The sequence below is a fragment of the Spermophilus citellus genome, assembly GCF_964194105.1.
Source record: "Spermophilus citellus genome assembly, chromosome: 2".
NCBI lineage: Eukaryota > Metazoa > Chordata > Mammalia > Rodentia > Sciuridae > Spermophilus > Spermophilus citellus.
In genome coordinates, this window is record NC_138183.1 from 132,208,681 (window position 1) to 132,228,789 (window position 20,109).

At 48.7% G+C, this 20,109-nt stretch overlaps 1 protein-coding gene and 1 long non-coding RNA gene across 4 annotated transcripts in view; one reads left to right on the forward strand and one right to left on the reverse strand.

Moving 5' to 3' along the window:
• The window catches only part of LOC308630998, a 79,536-nt gene extending 74,674 nt beyond the window's left edge, over nucleotides 1-4,862 (reverse strand). Inside the window, exon 1 of the long non-coding RNA XR_014018082.1 lies at nucleotides 4,406-4,862. This is a non-coding gene — a long non-coding RNA (uncharacterized lncRNA). The remainder of the gene's footprint in view (nucleotides 1-4,405) is intronic.
• Nucleotides 1-16,001, forward strand: part of KIRREL3 (kirre like nephrin family adhesion molecule 3) — a 557,358-nt gene extending 541,357 nt beyond the window's left edge. For 2 of the 3 annotated variants that reach the window (XM_081261743.1, XM_081261745.1), the window contains 6 exons: nucleotides 2,085-2,283; nucleotides 3,558-3,593; nucleotides 6,938-7,045; nucleotides 8,476-8,585; nucleotides 13,789-13,875; nucleotides 14,543-16,001. In XM_081261743.1, the coding sequence (XP_081117869.1) occupies nucleotides 2,085-2,283; nucleotides 3,558-3,593; nucleotides 6,938-7,045; nucleotides 8,476-8,585; nucleotides 13,789-13,875; nucleotides 14,543-14,986 (984 nt within the window). In that variant the 3' untranslated portion in view covers nucleotides 14,987-16,001. The remainder of the gene's footprint in view (nucleotides 1-2,084; nucleotides 2,284-3,557; nucleotides 3,594-6,937; nucleotides 7,046-8,475; nucleotides 8,586-13,788; nucleotides 13,876-14,542) is intronic. The other variant, XM_081261744.1, reaches the window with a different exon arrangement.
• The last annotated feature ends 4,108 nt before the right edge of the window (nucleotides 16,002-20,109 follow it).

Here is a 20,109-nt window from a genome sequence, read left to right on the forward strand (position 1 = left end):
TCCCAGAGCCCTTCTCTTAAAGAGTCTCTTCTGCCCTTAATGGCAACAGGGAACCTCTCATCCTGCACCATAAGTGCTCCCCTCTGAAATGACTGATCCATTCTTCCCTTCCTCCAGCTGTACCCTGCAAGACAGTCAAGGCACCCTGTGAACTGTTGCCCACCCTTGCTCCCACTCCCAGGTGTTTGCATTTTTTTAAAGAGAGGGTCTTGCACCCAAATCCATCTGAAATTGGCAGGAGCTCAGGCATGAAAGTAATGAAAAGAGAGCACTCGGTAGCACAATTGGGGAAAAAATATTATTTCAGCAATCCCCAATGCCTAGGAGAGTCCTGCTCTAAGACTGCGCAGGGTCAACTCCACAGGGAAGTCCCTCCTTTCCACAGGGCAGCAGTGCCTGGAGGGTGGTGTCGGGTGGGGCCAGGGGCTGAGCTTGTGAGAGCCTGTGTGTGCCTGAGACATCAGTCTGTGCAAATAGTAACTGTCATCTTAGTAAACTAAGATTTTATTAGAATGTTATTGCTCTTACACATTTTCTCAGGCATTTGGTTCATTCATTGTTTGAAAGATTCACCAAAAGATTGTAAAAACTCACACATTGAACTAATACCTATGCCTCTCCATTCACTTTACTTTTTAATTTTTAAAAAAATTATAAATGTAAGCCCACACATCTGTAATCCCAGTTATTCAGAAAGCTAAGGCAGGAGGATCACAAGTTTGAGGCCACTTACTGAGACCCTGGGGCAACTTACTGAGACCCTGTTTCAAAACAAAATATAAAAGTGCTGGGGGTGTAGCTTACTGATAGATTCCCAGACTTACCTAGCATGTGAGAGGCCCTGGGTTTGATCCCCAGCACCACACACACATAATTCATAAATATAACACATGCCCCTTGTAAAACATCCCATCCAATCACCCTTGAGCATTTTCACACCATCGTTCTCTCACAGATACCTAACTGTAAGCTAGTTATTCTCAAGTGGCAATTTGTCCCCCAGGGGATATTTGGCAGCATCTGGAGACATTTTTGGTTGTCACAACTTTGAAGGTTGATGCTGGTGTCTTAGTGAGTAGAAGCCAGGGCAGCTGTGAACAGCCTGCCGAGCACAGGGCAGCCCCAGCACTAAGAAGGGGTTGGTCCAGAGTTTGAAAAGCCCTGCTCCAGCTCACCTGGATGGAGCCTCTGGGCACTAACTGGCACGACTGAGTTCCCATGAACACTGCGAGCCATTGTGTGCAAGAGACACGTTGAGGTGTTTGCAATGTTCATGGAATGACTCTGAAAACAATTAAATTATCTTCCCTGTAAACTTTTGAAAAGGCCAATTCACAACACTAGATGAATCATTCTGGGCTACCTCAGGCTGAGTGAGTCAGCAGCACGGCACAGGGTGCCCATGAGGAGGTCCACATGGGAAAAAGACACACACAGGGCTCAGCTTGTCACCATAAGAGTCCCTCTTTGCCAGAAAATGTTCCAAATGCAGTTGTGCATAAGGCCCTCCTTGGAAGGAAATGGCCTCTGAGATGGCCCTAACTTCTGTGTGTACATGCGTATATGTGTTTGTGATGTGTATACATGTATATGTGTATAGTGTGCTATATATGCACGTATATATGTGTGAATATATGCTGTGTGTGTAGTGTATATACATGTAGTACACATATATGTGTATAGTGCAGTGTGTATGCATGTGTTTGTAGTGTGTGGTATGATAGACATACACATGTACCTGTATATATACATATTGGTGATGTGCCTGTATGTGTGTGTTGTGATGTTTATACGTGTTTCAGTATGTGCAGGTGTGGATGCATGTTTGTGGTGTATGGTACATGTGTATACCATGATGTGGGTGGTATGCTATGTGTATACATGCATGGTGATGTGTGATGGTGTGCACTGTTTTATGTATGTGATGTGTGTGCAAGTATTCATGTGTACAAATATTAGTAGTGTGTGGCAGTAAGCATGAACTTGAGCCTGGCCGTGTCAGTGCCTGGGGTGGGGAGGTGACATTGAAGTCCTGGCATGGGCAGCCTATAGGGGTCTCCTACTAACTCTGGGCACCCTGGCAGGCCTGGTCCTGGAAGGAGAATGTGCTGGAGTCGGGGACGTCTGGGCGCTACACAGTGGAGACGGTCAGCACGGAGGAGGGTGTCATCTCCACCCTGACCATCAGCAACATTGTCCGGGCGGACTTCCAAACCATCTATAACTGCACCGCCTGGAACAGCTTTGGCTCTGACACCGAGATCATCCGGCTCAAGGAGCAAGGTGAGGGCCACCAGGGCCACCAGAGCAACTTGGGGACCAGCAGGGTGCAAGGCAGGTCCGAGAACCAGTCACAGCATTCTCTACCTGCCACACAGCCCTGACTGGCTCCCCTCTGAGGCAAGGGGCACCAGCCCCATCAGGAAGCCAGAAGGGGAAGAAATTTCTGGGAGTGGCAGAATACTTCAGGGAAAGGTGACCACAGAACGATCTGGGCTGACCAGTCTTGTTGAGATGCCCAGAAGCTTCCAAAGGCCCTGGCCTCCACACCCTCTGCCCTTCCTTGTAGGCGCTGGTCTGATGCCAAAGTGCCCTTATGACAGGGTAGAATTCCAGCAGGGGGTACCAAGCTAAAACTGGGGGGGGTGCCTGAGGGTCCAGATCCCTGGTGTGGGGAGACAGGACCCAGACCATCAGCAGTTCCAGGGCTAGACACGTGGACCACAGAGCTATAAAAGGAAGACTGGGCAAAAGGGTGCAAAACAGCCAGGTTGGCATAAAGGGAGGAAAAAGAGTCCCCCACTGCGACCCCATGCATAGACTGTCCCAGCTCCTTGTCAGACAGGTGCTAAGAACTCCAGTCTCTGCTCAAAGTTCCTGGGCACCAACTACCAGGTGGAGAACCTCAGAGGGCCACTGAGGGCTGGTTGCAGAGAAGCTCCACATGCAGCCAGCAGCGCCGCTGCTCCTGAAATGGGCCGTGGAACTTGCCCCTGGGCCAGTCAGAGCTCAGCCAGGGAGGTCCAGGGATGGTGTTCAGCCAGGTTGGGCCTTCCCAAAAAAGATTCAGGGCCAAGCAGTTGGTCCCAGCTGAGCCCCTGAGGCCTCTAGGGATCACCTGGCGATCGCACCTAAGGGTCAAATCTCAGAGTGTCTCTTACCTCCTCTACCTTAATAGGAGCTGCTTTGCATAACGCTTTGCACATAATTTGCATAATATCATCCACCTGTCATCCTAACCCTCCTGGCCCCCTGTTGCCTACCCTCCTTGTCTTCCCCTTGGTGCCCCACCCCCGTGCCCTCACCTTGGTGTTTTCACCCACCCTCACACCCCCTCCCAGGCTTGACTTTTCTCTCTCCACCCCCCTCTGGAGTGTCCAAGTCAGTCTGAATGAACTCCAAGTTCAGTTGGGCGAGCCTGGATCTCTGGGGCAGTCCAGGGATGTGATGGAGGAGGGAGCCCCCTTGCCCCAGCCCCCTCCAGGTGGCCAATCCCCACCCACCCCACCCTGGCCAGCCAGGCCCTGGCTATGGACGCTTGCTTTATTTCCAAACAGGTTCAGAAATGAAGTCGGGAGCCGGGCTGGAAGCAGGTACGGAAGGAGATGTTGAGAACTTCCCTGGGATGGGGGAGGGACTTCATGGATAGTGGGGGAGGGGACTGACATGGGGTAGGGAGGCCTTAGCAGGCCACTAACATCCCTGCCCTCCCTACGTGGAGGGCTTAGTGCAGTCAGAACAGCGGGAGAGGGCCTCCCAGCCAACTGGGGTCTAGGGACCCCAGAGACCTGTCTCCTGTCTGCTGCCATGGCCCCAGGGCTCCTTCCTCCCCAGGACACTGGCTCCGCTCCTGTCCCCTCCATTCCTTCTTTCCCTTCTCTTCACAAGCCCCAGCCCCTGGCCCCCCTGTATTTCCAAGCTTCCCCGACTTCTCCCCCATTGCCTCCCAGGAAGCCTGCCTCCCAACCCCTGCTGCAGCTTGCTTAACCCTGCTTGCTGGCATTCCACCTCCTCCCCCATGAAGTGTCATCTCACCACCAGGCCGAGGCTGCTGGGCAATGCACACACCCAGCCCCCACACCCCCCTGCATCTGCAGCAGAGTGGTCATCAGACTCCTTGGACCGAGTTGCTCTGTCTAGACACTTGTACACACACACACACACACACACACACAACCAGGACAGGGTAAATCAGACTCCACAGGGTCAAATAAGTTCTCACCAAGGACTCAGGGGGTCTTCTGTCTCAGTTTTCTGCCCATACTGGCCCCTGGCCCATGTTACCCCTCCAGGTGGGCCCACATACCTCTCCTCTCTGGGTACAATCCAGGGCACGGCCAGCTCACAGCCAACCCATGCAGCCCACACAGAGCTGGCCCCTGCTCTACTATCTGGACTCCCTCACCTCTGGTAGCTCCGTCCTGTCTCCATTCCATGTCTGTCTGTTCGCACTCATCTGGAGTTTTCTGACACTTTCCTCCCACGGTGTCTGAGACTCCTCATGCCCAGTCTCCCTCCTTGGATGGAGTCGAGGCTGAGGGAGGGCAGCTTCCCCTCCCCACTCCTTGAGGAGGAAGAGGAACTGCCTGCCCAGGCTGCCTAGGCCAGACTCCGGAGGCCAGGCAGGGAAGAAACACCAGGAAGAGGAAGGGATGCCACCCAGAGCCCTGCCCCACCCAGGCCCCCTCCTCCTCCACCCTTGCCCACCTGCTTGGAAACACTTCTCCAACCAAGATGGCAGCTCCCTCACCCTGAAGCACCTGCTAACTACTCCAGGAAACACAGACTCAAGAATGCCACTAGTCAGAAAGGACCTTAGATACTACTACCCCAGCTCTGTGGATTTACAGATGAGAATCCGAGTCCGGGGATGTGAGGACAAGTCATGACCTGGCTCTGAGTTCAGCTGAGACAAGCCCTGAGTTTTTCCAAGAAAGTTTACTAGGAATCAGAGGTCAACCAAATCAAACCCCAATTTATAAATTTGAAAAGCAGAGAACCAATGAGTTGTCAAAGCAGTTTTCTTTTCCTAATGGAATTAAACCAAGAGACAGTAGCATTTGTTTGTCAAAGCAAACTCCCTGAGGTCATGTCCCTTTCCTCGTTCCTGACTGTTAAAAAGCAACCCAGATGCTTCCCTTTCCAACCTGAGTGTTTGCTGTCCCCACTTCCTTCTGGTCACGTCCTCTGTCACTTCTGCAGTGGTCTCAGCCACCCATAGGTAGATAACACGTGGGTTAGTGTGCAGGTCCAGGGTGGCAAAGGAATGGACCAGCTTAATCACACGCTGCCAACAAAGAGGCACCAGCTCCTGCGGGTTAGTGTCCCCACCACCTTCCACACCCTTCCAGCAGTGCCTTGGGGACCCAGGTGTGAGGGTTTGTTCATCTCATCCTATCAAGAAAACACCCAGGGACTGAGGGTGGTAGAGTATTAACCGAGCATGCATGCGCCCTGGGGTCCATCCCCAGCACCATGGTAGGTGGACCACGGTCCAGAGCAAACACCACACTGTCACAAAGTCCATCCACACTGATGAAGGTGGGGAGGGGGGCGACGAGGCTCAGTCTTTCAGAGGGGCGTGCTTCTCCTTAAGGTTGTGATCTGCTATAGTCAGCCCTTCCTGAACAACAACAGGAACAAACACTGGCATTAGGGCTGGGTGCCGGGCCCTGCTCCAAGGTCTTCCTACACAGTCCTTCGTTTCAGCCCCGCAATAACCTTCTGAGGCCAGCACTATTATTACCCCCCTTTTGCAGACAAGAGAAGTAGAGTTAGCTTGGAAGAACTAATGGATCCAGGACTCCAGCAGCCAGCAGTCTGGGCTGGATAGTACACGTTAAGATTTGGAGGATGCCATGTGACACAGTGGACCGAGCTGGGTGGGATGGGGGCAGTAGGAGGAGACCTGGATTTACCTTGGCTCTACTGCAGCTGCGTGTCTTTGACCAAATCACTTGACTTTTCTGGGGCTCAGTACCTCTGTCTGCAAATGGAAACCTTGGATTCAGTGAGCCCCAAGGTCACCGGCCCCAACATTCTCTAGTTCTATTCCTGATGTTCATTTGGGGGGTTCCAAATTGTGTGTTCAGGCCACATATCAGTCATAGAAGGGCCAGGGCTGTCTGGTAATGCAACCCCTCTTCACTCCCCAATCCCCACAGCTGGGCCAGGGGACAGACTGCAGGCAGGGACTGGGGGCTGGCCTAGCTGGGGTTCCCAAAATGCTCTCACACTGCAACAGGTGCCAGATGCTCAGAGAGCTGGAGGAGCAGGCCGGTCAAGGGAAAAGGTCATTTCTCCTTAGAGAAGTGAGGTAGGGAACTCTGATCCTGTCCCCCTGGCTCCTGAGATATGGACACCTGGGGGCTCCAACCCATGATGCCCCTCAGGCCCTGAGGGGAGGCTGCCTCCAACCTGAAAACTAACAGCTGGGTGTCCGCACATATCCTCCATGTACCTGGGGAAAGGAAGAGAAGGAAGGAACAAACTGGACAAACAAGGGCTGTGACCATAGTCATTTTTCAAAGAAAAACCAGGACTTATGACTCACCAGCCACCACATGACAAATTCCTTGTTTAATGCCAAAGAACAATAAATTACGCCAGCCTCACCCTGTATTTGCAGTGTTCCTCTCCCCCGCCCTCCCTTCTCTGTGTCTGCTCCAGCGTTTGTCCCTCCTTCCTGTTCCTCCACACTCTCCCCTCCACTTTGTGTCCTCCACCCCCATCTCCACAGTCCCACCCAGAGCTGACTCTGGGGGGACTCTGCCTGTGCCTTTCCAGGCCCCACCAAGGTATTACCCAGAAGGGCCCATGTGGCAGTGGTCTGGCCCCAGCTTGACAGGGGCTGCACGGAAGGGGACTGGGTGAGTTCCTGGGGGGACAGTGTCCTGTCCCCTGTCCCTCATCAGCCGTGCCTGCTTCTCTCCCACAGAGTCTGTGCCGATGGCCGTCATCATCGGGGTGGCCGTAGGAGCTGGTGTGGCCTTCCTCGTCCTAATGGCAACCATTGTGGCCTTCTGCTGTGCCCGTTCCCAGAGAAGTACGGGAGGGAGACCCGGGATCTCAGGGAGGGGGACAGAGAAAAAGGCCAGGCTTAGACTTCCCCGGAGAGCAAGTAAGCAGGAGTGCAATGAACCGGGGCCCTAACAGTGCTGTGAGCTCCTGGGGCAGGGATGGGTCTGACGTGGTCATTTCACTTGCAGTGCCTTGTGGGGTGTCTGCACTCAGTGGGCATGCAGCTGAGGTTGAACTGCACTAGACTGACCTTCATCCAGCAAGGAAGGCAGCCAACAATTTGGGTTGGACAAATATGTCCCTCTCATCACGGAGGGTATACAGATCCGGGGGAAAGAAGTGGCTTGCTCTGCCAGGGCTGCAAGTCTAACCTGAAAAGCCAGTCACCTACCCAGGAGGGGGAAAAAAACATTCAAGGAATTGCTCTGAAGAATCCTCTGCACCCAGATCTCCATACTGGGCTTAGCTCTGAAGTTGTGTGACTGACAGACAGGTGCAAGGGGAAGACAGAATGGCAGAAGTGAAGGCAGTAGAGGTGCAGCCCCCTAGTTCCACCTCTTCCTCCATGTGATTCAGGGAAAAACCATACCTATTCCGGGCCTCAGTTTCCTCATTTGTGATATTAAGGGGTTGGATGACTGAAGTTTTATGACCCTACTTGGCTCTAAACTTCGATGAGCAGAAAGCACAAAGTGAATCACCAATATTATAAGTCTGCTCCTTCCACCACTCAGCCCTTACATGTCAGTAGGAATCCAGGGTTCCCCTTACATTTTCTCCAGTCTAGCTAAGCAGCCCTGGTTCCCATGATTACCCCCAATTATGCTCTCTCAGGACCTCCCTTACTGCCTTCCAATGGAAATTATAGAAGAATATATTTTAGCAAGAATTTTCTCAGAAAGCTCTCCAGCTAGAAACAGGCCACCTCTTGTAGAAAGAGTAAAGTTTCCATCATGGAAGCTTCAACAGGAAAAGCTGGACCCCTGTGTGTTTGTTTCTGCTCTGGATGAGGGGTTGGCTATGAGATCTTAAGGTCCATTCTGACACTAAGTCATGGTTCTATGAATGGAGAGAACAGAGCCTGGTAGAATGGGTCAGAGAAGTTTCTAGAAGGAAGTAAGGATCAATAAGGTGGATGATGGATGAGGACCACCTCTCCGGCCAAGGGGAAATGCCTAAGGTGCATGCATCAGGGAGCCAGGCGGCCCGTGTGTGGCTGGCCTCTCCGGAGGCCCACATAGTCCACAGCATATCCACACAGATGTTCTATGGGCAGGGGGTTGGGGGGCAGCTGGTGAAGCTGCTGAGTTCAGGGGTTGAAGGGAGGGTAAATCCTGCAGGGTGGTGGGGTGAGGGGTGGCATCAGGCAATTGTGGGGGAGCATGACATCTCGGGCTTTGATCCCTGAGAGTGAGAACTGAATTTGTCGCCTACACTTTCCTATTTTATGTCCAGACCTGAAAGGGGTTGTGTCAGCCAAAAACGATATCCGAGTGGAGATTGTCCACAAGGAGCCTACCTCCGGTCGGGAGGCGGAAGAGCACTCCACCATCAAGCAGCTGATGGTAAGAATGCTGCCCATTCTCCACCATACCCTGTGACCATGTCCCCAGAAGGTCCTGGGATTGGAGGCTTCTCAATGTCCTTGACACTTCTGAGAAGCAGAGCATCAGTCGAGATGCTCTACAACAGACCAGGCACACAGTCTCAACCAACAAACATTTATTTGTGGGCCTGTTGTACTGCGCCTGGTGATCTGGGAGACTTGAAGACATCTAAAGTACAGTCCCTGCCCGCAGAGAGCCTGACCACTCAGCAGGGGGAGTCCATAGGCTTAAATTGCCATAGTACGTTGCTATATATAATTCCACACACATAGATATAATAGACACTCAGTACATTCCTCTTCTCTCTCCTTCCCCCAAAACTTGTCTGTAAGAAGCATAGGTTCCTCTTTGGGAACTGGATTGCCCACCAGAAGCAAACTCAGAACCTCTCCAGTGATATAAAGCCTGCTGTACCTCTTCTTTTTTTTAATTTTTTTAATATTTATTTTTTAGTTTTTGGCGGACACAACATCTTTGTTTGTATGTGGTGCTGAGGATCGAACCCAGGCCGCAGCATGCCAGGCGAGCACGCTACCACTTGAGCCACATCCCCAGCCCTGTACCTCTTCTTGATCCCTCTTCATGACTCAGAATCCACCTTACTGTCCAGGCAGAAGCCTAGACAACTGTGTTAGTCAGCTTTTCATTACTGTGACAAAATATCTGAGAAAAACAACTTGAAGGAGGAAAGATGTATTTTGGCTCATTATTTCAAATCCATGGTTAATGGCTCCAGTGTTTCTGGGCCTGGGGTGAGACAGAGCATCATGGCAGAAGAACATGGCAAAGCAGCATGTGGAGCAAAACTGCTCACTTCAGGGCCGCTAGGAAGCAGAGAGAGAGCAAGGAAGTAGTCAGGGGTAAGATAATGGTACACTTCCTCCAAGGTGCCACCTTCTACAGTTTCTACCACCTCTCAGTAATGCCATCAAATTCTGAATCTATCATTGGATTAATCCACTGTTGAGGTTAGAACCCAAAACCCCACCGCTGAACATTGTTGCACTGAAGAGCAAGCCTTCGATACACAAACCTCATAGTCATGAGGGTTGTTACCTAGGTCAGGAGATGAAAGGAATGAGGGGATGAAGGTCTCCCCAAGGGGAAGCTAGCCACAGGGCCCTCAGCAAGTCCCTTCTGCCAAATACCCCACTACTCTTACCAAGATACCCAGTGAACCCCACTCTTTGCTGAGGGTGTAGAATTGTCTGAGACAGAGAGAATATTTCAATTGGAGAGAACTCAAAGGCCCATTTGGGAAGAAGGATTCCAGATCCAAACTATAACAACTATGCTAGAAACTTGAGGTGCATATTGTCATGGTAGGAATGTGCTGGAGTAGCAACAGCAGAGCAAGGGGTAAAGAGCTTCAGGGTCCTCATCTATGAAATGAGCATAAGATACAGGGCCATGGTGAGGCCCTGAAGAGCTCAGAGCCCATGAATCAGTACAGTTGTTCCTTGGTATCTGTGGGGATTGGTTCCAGGACCCCCTAATGATACCAAAATCTTAAGATGCTCGTCTCTTACATAAAATTGTGTAGTGTTTGCATATAATGTGCCCAATCCTCCCATATACTTTATTTTCATTTATCTATTTATAAGTTTCTTGTTTTGCAATAGTGGGGATTGAACCCAGAGGCACTCTACTACTGAGCTACGTTGAGCTACATTGAGCTACGTTGCCAGCATTTTTTTTTTTTTCAATTTTGAGTCAGTGTCTTACTAAGTTTCTGAGGCTGGACTTGAACTTTTGATCCTCTTGCCTCCCAAATTGCTGGGATTACAGGTGGAACCAGCCTCCTCCCATATACTTTAACTCATCTCTGGATGAGTTAAATACCTAATACAATACAATGTAAATACTATGCAAATAGTTGTTACATAGTGTTGTTTAGGGAATAATGACAACAAAACAGTCTGTACATATAACTTTCTTCCCAAGTGGTTTTTGATCCTCAGTTTGTAGAATCCACAGAGCAGAACCTGGGGATATAGACAGCTTACAGTGAATGCTCAGTAAATGTTAGTTACTTGTGTTGCTCTAAAATCACCCACTAGATGGTGAGCAACTACTATCTTGTTCATCCCTGGCAGGGGCTCACAAATGTTTATTGAATTGAACCAACTTTTCCCTCTGCTACTCTTTCTCTATCCAATTGATTTTTAGGGACTGTCAATTCCACCTCAAAAATTGTCTCAAATGTGTATCCCGCCTCCCCTGAGCTGTCACTTCCTTATCTCAGGCCTCATCCTCACTCCCCTGCAGAAGCCTTCTAATTGATTTTAGCATTTGCCACTTTTCTCAACCTATCCTCCTGAGCCCTATAAAAGGGTTCTTCCAGAATGCAAATCTGATCTCCTGATTATCTTACTTCAATCCCTCATTGGCTCCATGTCTACTGGATAAAGTCCAGCTGCCCAGCATGTCATCAGACCCTTCCTGCAAGGCAGCTGCCAATCTTTCTAGTTCCATCTCCTGGCCAACCACATCTGGCTTTCCAGACACACCAAAGAGACACACCTGGTCTTGGAGTCCTTTATACCTGGAAGGCCTATGCACAGCCCTGTCAACTTTTTTTTTTCTTTGAATTTTACATTCTCTTACAAGAATCAGCTCAAATGTCATCAACTCAATGATATTCTGTGCTTGCTGGCCCCCTGCCCCACTGACGTGAGCTACACACCTTCTACTCTTCCCAAACACTCTGTGCGTGCCTCTTCCATAGTGCATTGTTCTAATTACACCTTACCCCACCACCAATTATCCCTGAGCTCCTCAAGGACAAAGGTCATGTTCTGAGTCTACACTTGTCTATTCCCCCCAGGGGCTAACTTAGCACCTCACTTAACAGAGTGTTTAATTTACAAGGAAAGGAAACCACAGCCTAGACTTGAGCAGGAACCAATGTCTCTGTAGTTAAGCTTCATAGATCTATCCTTCCTGAATGGGCCATTGAATTCCCTCCATTGGAACATTCTGTCTCAGACAATTCCACATCCTCAGAAAACAGTAGGGGTTGCTCAGTATCCCAGTAACACCAAGCGGGTGTTTGGCAGAAGGGACTTGCTGAGCCTCTGCCTCTAGCTTCCCCTGGGGGAAATCTCATTCTTCCTTCCTTTCACCTCTTGACCTTGGAAACAGCCCCATCATCCAGGGGAGGTAGGTTTAGAAGTTGAGTGTAGTGGGAAACAACTCTAATCCAGATAGAGCTGGAGCATTTATTGCAAAATGGGGGGTAAAAAAGTAGTAGTAGTAATAGTGAGGCAGTAACAAGAGGGAAGCACATTGGCTGGTTCTGTGGATTTCAGAAGGAGAGGAGGAAGTTCCTGCAAGAGAGAAGGAACTTCCTGCTGAGAGATTATGTGGGAACCTGGCCTAGACCATGGACTTAGCAGAAGTGATACTTGGGAGGTATCAGTTGTGTCACAAGTGAGGCATCACTGTGGTTATTCAGATTACTGCAAACACCCACTGTGTGCAAGTATGCTCTGTTTTTCATCTCATGTCTAGTGACTATTCTCAGTGATTGAGATCTAAGCTGCTTCACTCATTCAGTCATTCAACATAAATCATGATATTTGGAACAGCCCTACTGTTTATCTGGCACTGTGCTATGCCCTGTGAATCCAAGAATTAATATATCCCATTACAAAAGTCTTCTGGTCAATGACCACAATATGCAAGGAACTGGACCAGAAGTGGATGGAACCCAAACAGAGCAAGAAGTGGTCCTCCATCTTAAGTGGTTTGATAACTGTTAAGGAAGATAACTTTCCAGTGCATCTAAATCACTGCTATGAATAACAGATGTGGCCATCTTTCTATTGCTATGACAAAATATCTGAGAAAATTGACTTAATGAGAGGAAAGGTTTATTTTGGTCCACAGTTTCAGTTTCAGAGGTATTACTCCATGCTTGGACCTGTTGCCTTTGAACTTGTGATGAGGCAGAAGAATATCATGGCAGATACACATGGCATAGGAAAGCAGCTCACCTCATGACAATCAGAAACATAATGAAGAGAGAGGCCAGGTGCAGTGGTACATGCCTATAATCCCAGCTACTTGGGAAGCTGAGGCAGTATCATAGCAAGTTCGAGGACAGCTGGACAAGGTAAAAAGACCCTGTCTTGGGTTGCCGCTCAGTGGTAGAGTGCTTGGCTAACATATGTAAGGCACTGGATTCGATTCCCAGCACCACATATAAGTAAATGAATAAAATACAGGTTCATTAGCATCTAAAAAATATTTTTAAAAGAAAGAAAGAAAGACCCTGTCTTAAAATTTAAGAGAGAGAGAGAGAGAGTGCAAAGAAAAATAGGGCTGGAGATGTCGATCATTGATACAGTGTTTGGTTGGCATGAGGCCATGGGTTCAATCCCCAACACTAGGGAAGGAAGGAAGGAAAAAAGAAGAGAGGAGGGCCCAAGATCCTGACCTCCCTTCAAGCGCATGCCCCCAGTGGCCTTACTTCTTTCCACTAGGTTTCACCTCCTAAAGTTCCACCATCTCCCAACAGCAACACAGGCTGAGGACCAGCCTTCAACATGTGGCCTCTGGGGGACACTTCAGATCAAAATCATAACACCAACGTTGCCAACACCTCACATGTAATTATTCTCTGTGGTTCCTCCTTAAGGCCTTCATTCAGCCCTAGCACTGGTTGATGAATTGCCCTAAAGAGAGGGAACTATGCCCTATACTTGATGTTCTGTAATTATGTATTTCCAGATCCAACTCCCTGATGAGCAGGGCCATATATTAACATATCTTCATCAGTATATCCCTGGACCTTAGCCCAGTGTCTGGATAATAAATTGCTCAATGAATTAAATTGAATCAGCCAAGGAAAATCCCTGAAGGAGATGATGACCTAGCCTAGCTGCAGACAGCGTGGCCTTAGGGGCCTGCCCCAAGCTTCACCTCCCCTACCCTTCCTGCCTCTCTGCCTCAAAGATGAGGATTCCAGGAGTAGGAATGAGGCATAGGATCTCATCCCCAACTCCTTCACCTGCCTTCTGTGGTCCACGCAGGGAGGGGCATAGAGGAGGTGAAGCATATGTGATAATCTTTTGAGTTCATTTCCCCATCTTTTCCTTGGAGGAGGTGGAGTTGAGCCCACCTCCTATGCACTGAGATGTCATTTTTTGGATTATAGATGGAACGGGGTGAATTCCAACAAGACTCGGTACTGAAGCAGCTGGAAGTCCTCAAAGAAGAGGAAAAGGAGTTTCAGAACCTGAAGGTGAGAACAACCACAGGTTCTAAGAGGCAGCCATGGAATCTGTTCTTCAGCTTTGATGGCCCCAGCCCCAGTCCCTACAAAGAATGATAGCCCGGAGAAGGGAAGGGCCAGAAGCCAGCCTGGGGACAGGTCTGTAGCCAATCCCTGCTGAAGGCACCTGCTCTATCCACCCCAACGTGGAAGAGACTGAGAGTTAAGACTCCTCTAATTCACCTCTCCCCCTGCTCCTCACAATTAGATTTTAAAATCCATTATCCCTGTTCTGGACGAACACAAACAACAATTAAAGTCTGATTTTCAAGTTTTCTTGAAACAGAAAAAAAAATAAATGAATAAAAAGAAAAGAAAATGATCTTGCAGTGCCCTAACATAAACCCTGGAAGGTGGTGGCAGAGGTTACCAGAGGCCACTCAGGAGGTGTCCAGTTCTGGGGTCCTCAGCTCCTTCCCTTCAAGAACCTGCCAGCCCTCTCCTGGCATCCAGCTTCACTGACCCTTCCTGGGTCTCCGGTTGGGTGTCCTTCTGCCTGCCTCCAGGCCTCCCCAGTGGTTTCCTTCCTCCTCCTCACCCCTCCCTGGGCAAGGTAGGGCTGGCTGGTTTTAGATTCCCCCCACCGTGTCCAGCAAAGGCTTCCCCAACGATGCGCCTCTCACTCTCACCCACTCAGGACCCCACTAATGGCTACTACAGTGTCAACACCTTCAAAGAGCACCACTCGACCCCGACCATCTCCCTGTCCAGCTGCCAGCCGGACCTGCGTCCTGCAGGCAAGCAGCGTGTGCCCACAGGCATGTCCTTCACCAACATCTACAGCACCCTGAGCGGCCAGAGCCGCCTCTACGACTACGGGCAAAGGTTCGTGTTGGGAATGGGCAGCTCCTCCATCGAGCTTTGTGAGCGGGAGTTCCAGAGGGGCTCCCTCAGCGATAGCAGTTCCTTCCTGGACACACAGTGTGACAGCAGTGTCAGCAGCAGCGGCAAGCAGGACGGCTACGTGCAGTTTGACAAGGCCAGCAAGGCCTCCGCCTCCTCTTCCCACCACTCCCAGTCCTCTTCCCAGAACTCCGACCCCAGTCGACCCCTGCAGCGGCGGATGCAGACTCACGTCTGAGGATCACACACCGTGGGCGGGGACAGGCCAGGGAAGAGGGCAGGGCATGCTCTGGCTCTCCAGGGACTAGGGCTACTTTGCACAGGACCCCAGAACTGGACACCTCCAGGATGGCCTTTGAGCACCTCTGCCAACACCTTCCTGTGAAACTCTGATCAAGCACAAATCTGGGTCCCCAGCAGCAGCCTGCCAGAGGCAGCAGGTGGGGAAACGGATGGAGGATGCCCCTGCTGTGCTTGGTGCTAGACACCTTTGTCCCCAGCCCTTTTCTGGAGGCCCCTCTACCACCTCCTCCCACAGGCACTAGTGGCAGCTATAAATTTGCTTTCATGAAACTGCTGTCCACTCTCTGGTGTCCCCTGGGATTTCCCCCTTGCTGCCCATAAGCCCTCCCTGTGCCTGTGCTCCTATACAGCCCTGGGGAGAAAGGGGGAGTTCTTCCCAGCACCAAGCTGCTCCAGAGACCGCAGCTCCCCGCACTCCCAGCCCACGCCTCAGAGACTTGAGAAGCCAGAAATGGCCCTGGCCAAAAGAGCACACCACCTGGAAACCTGGCTCCAATTTGTTTGGTGTTTTGTGTCCATACTCTTGCAATTCTGTCCTTGGACTTGATGCCTCTGAACTCGGAGGTGGGACTGGCCCAATCAGAGCCTGGTGTCCTGTGGGGAGGGAGACTGTGAAGCCGGGGGAATACCGTACCCCTCTCCAGACTGCAGGATTCAGAGCCTCCCCTGCCCCCTACTTTATGTACTCCCCACCTCCCCACAGCACAATCAGAATTAATATAAGGAGTGAGAGTTGGTCAGGTCAGGGTTCTTTGAACAGTCAATGGAGAGTGTTTCCTGGGTGGTGTTGGTTTGAGGGGGCTGGAGATCAGGTCCCGAAGATGATGAGACTCTCCTTCTCTGCTGATGAACACCAGGAGCAAAGATCCTGTCTCCAGTAAGACTCCATGGGCAAGAGGGAAAGTTCATCAGTGCCTCTCCTCTCCCTCCATTCACCATCTGAAAATAAATGTTAGGGCCATTACCCCAGCAAATCCATTCTGTTCTTTTTTTTTTTCCTGCAGAGTTACAGAAAGATCTCAAGGGCTCGGAGTATGCTTTGGGAACCTTAGTTTCTTTACCCTTCTTTGATTCAATTTTCTCAGACTAGGAAGGCAATTGATGGGTCTGGTTGTGGTGGTAACAGAACTTATAGACATACTGTCCTGGTGGATGGGCCTCACCAATCCCAACTCTTTTCTAATACAACTGAGGCAACAAGGTCATACTGGACATTTGTCAGATCATTTTAGTCTTTTCTCTTGATATTTTTTGGCAGGGCAATCTCCTTCCATTCAAGTTCAGGGAAGGAGCCCTCTTAAAAGAAGTTAGACCATCAATACCCTAATACTCAGATGTGGGACTCAAACAATATTCTAAGAATGGTTTTGCTTGGATGGGAAGCTGGGTGATGTCATGGAGGTGGGATGGATAAACAGTGGCTGGTTAGAGTGCTAACACAAAGGTTGTGATTTAAATGGAACTTTGAAGAACACAAATTGCACCCCAAGGTTGTAGGTTCCTTATTGTCTTTATAGCCTATTTCTCCAACCTTCCCTCACAGTCCTTAACCAGCATAGAAGCCACCACCGTAGTCTGTGCTTTCTTCCATTCACTGATTCCTGGGATGGCCCCAATCTGCAGATTCTATGCTTAGCCCTCACAGTTCCCCCACTCAGGGGAATTTTCTGCTTCAGTCATACTCCTAGTGCTTTAAAATCCCCCAGTTCCCTGGATATCTTCCTTTGCATCTCTCAACCCTAAGGGAATAGAAACTGATCAAAAATGGAAGTATACATCCCAGTCCCACATCCTGCTCCGGGTGCCACTCTGGTCTGGTGAAGGTGTTAGGATCGTTGACCTCTACCCTCTCTAGGTTAATCTCAGCATGCTTTCCCTCTTATATGTTTTCCTTTTGCCAGCAGGGAACAAGGATCCAAATCATATGCAAAATGACTTGATGTGATAGAATAAGGACAAGATGACTTAAGAGAATTTGTCCATTCATTTCTCCTCACCTTGGAGACAGGTAGAGAATCTACAACTTAATCCTCACCAGAACTTCCATTGCCCCATAGCCCCCCACCCTCCCCCAACACACACAACTTGTAGGGTGAAAGTGCCCGTTCTTTCTACAACCCAGGGATATGACAAAATAACCAGAACAGAGAAGATACCTGTTCTGTGAATGGAATGAGCCCATCTCCCTCCTATGCCATGGGCAATCCCACGGCAAGAAGATAAACTGTTCTAGAAGATGAACAGAGAGCACCACAGGGCCACAATCAAGGATGAGGCTATAGAATGTCAATCCTTTGAGCTCTCTTCAGTGCACAAACACAACAAGAATGGCGAAGAGACAGTAGATTCTGAAAATGGTCTTTATGAGGGGGAACAGCAATGCAGGGAGAAAATTAGGGTGAATGGGAGTGGGGTGCTCTGGAGCATTAAGAAGGACCCCAGATTGAGCTATGTGCATCCCTTACTTGTGTCCAACTCTACTGACTTCTCACAATGTTTGAGGGTACAGAAAAACCAATAAAGGCAATTATTATTTTTTTTTTAAAAAAAAGATAGTAGGAAGTCCTGAATTCCCTAGTAGGTGATTGTACATTTAATAAAAAGAGGGCTCAATACCTGTAATCTTATTTAATCCTTACAACTCTACAAAGTTTCACCTTTTTTTACAGAGGTGAAAATGAAGCTTAGAGAAGCCAAAGACTTGCCCAAGGTCACAGAGTTAAAGAGTGGCAAACCTGAGATTTAAACACACAGGATTCCCACTACAAGATGTTTCTATCCTGCAGTGCAAACTCAAAGCCACTCTCATCCTAGAATATGAATGGAAGTGACTGACAGTTAAGTCATCTGCTAGCAGGCGCTCTGGGGCAGGCTAGGCGAGGACAAGCCACAGCTCCATTAGGAAGGCGGCACTGGCATCCTCCACCTAAAGTCCCCAAATGACCTAGAAAGACCACAACTCCCTGGGAAACAAAGCTATTCCGTGTATCAATTCATTGCCACCCCTACTAAGGCCAGGATCCAGTTTTCTGATAGCTTTAACTTCCATTATTGGCACTGAGTCACTGGACGGGAGCCCAGTTTCTAATTCTCAGGCTCACTATCGGTCTGCAAAGGCCAGGGTTATTTCCACCACTTTAACTTTCATGGAGTAGGAAGTACTCTCACATGAAGAGCTAAAATGCCACATCAAGTTCATTTCTGATGAAGCCTATTTAATCAAATCCTATAAAGCAAAAGTCCCGAAAGCACTTTTGAGTTTCCAGAATGGAAAGGATCCAGGGAAATGAAAGCAAACACGATGCAGTCCTTGAGAGATTTCTTAGAAAAGCAAGAAAGGAGTCAACAGGAATTCCACTTCTCACTTCCTGGTTGGGGAAGGATATATGCTATTTATGGTATTTGCTTATGGAGTTGGAATTACACTGCAAGATACGTAGCCACAAGTTTGATTAATTCTTCCCAGACATCATGTGTAGAGTTCGTGGTGGTACAAGAAAAAAAAAAAAAAAAGACAAAAGAGAGTCCTGTTATTAGTGTCTTGTCTTCCCCCCCCCTCCCCCTGCATGGTGCTTGGATCAAATCCAGGACCTCATGCATGCTAGGCAAGTACACTACCACTGAACCACATCTCCAGGCCCCAAACTCTTTATTAAAATAACAGTATAGTCAAGCACAGTGACGCATGCCTATAATTCACAATGACTTGGGAGACTGAGACAGGAGGATGGCAAGTCTGAAGCCAGTTTGGGCAACTTAGTGAAACCCAGACTCAAAATAAGATTAAAAGGTCTGGGGATATAACTCAGTGATAGAGTGCCCCTGGGAGCATTAAGAAGGACCCCAGATTGAGCTATGTGCATCCTTCACTGTGTCCAGCTCTACTGACTTCTCACAATGTGTGAGGGTACAGAAAAACCAATAAAGGGAATTATTTTTTTTAAAAAAAGGTAATAGGAAACCCTGAATTCCCTAGTAGGTGATTGCACATTTAATAAAAAGAGGGTTCAATATCTGTAATCTTATTCAATCTTTACAATTCTACAAAGTATCACCATTTTTTACAGATGTGGAAATGAGGCTTAGAGAAGCCAAAAAAGTTGCCCAAGGTCACAGAGTTAAAGAGTTACAGTTAATAACCTTATTATTCAATTCTTAGTACAGATAAGAAAAAAAATAGACCAATGATATCACAACTAAAACATGAATTTTCCTTTCCCTTTAAAAAAGTCTTTTGAAAGCCCCATATCTAAGTTAGTTTTAGAAGCTGTAACTGCATACTAGACATTTGCAGCTCTACCACTGAAACTGGCAGCAATCTCTGGTAGTAAGTGGTAAAGAGTTTTCTGCTTATAATTGCTTATCATTTCCACTAGGGCTCCAACCATCCTTTCCCCAGCGCCCTGTGTTTCAATCTTCCTAACCAGGTCATAAAATGGGGAAATTTCAAGCTACTCTTCTTTCTACATATACAGATTGTTTTCTTGAATGAAGACAAGTTTTTCATAAGACCATCAGTTCTTTCCCTCAATAATTATTATTCTTTCTTGAGCTACCTCCTCTCATCTCTAATGCTAGGTCTTTGACTTACTCGGAAAGCTTTCATTACTGTAAGTCCTGTAGTTTTATTACTACTACAATGCTCCTCTTTAAAAGGCTTTTTATAAAGGATTAAGGTATAGTTTAGTAGCAAAACATCTGTTTAGGATGGGCAAGGCCACTACCACAAAATAAATAAAAGATGTTTTGTGAACATACATCATTCACAAGATATGCCATTGAATTGTGGTCTGAATCCCTGAGTTTATTTTATTATACTGAGGATTAAACCAGCAGCACTTAACCACTGAGCTATATCTCCAGCCCTTTTTAAGACAGAGTCTCGCTAAGTTACTTAGGGCCTTGCACTTGTGATCCTTCTGCCTCAGACTCTGGAGTCCCTGGGATCACAAGTGTGCACCACCATGCCCAGCTTCATCCCTGATTTTATAGTCACACACGCTTCCCCCACAGCTGGGGACTGAAACCAGGACTTGCTCTACCACTGAATTACAACTT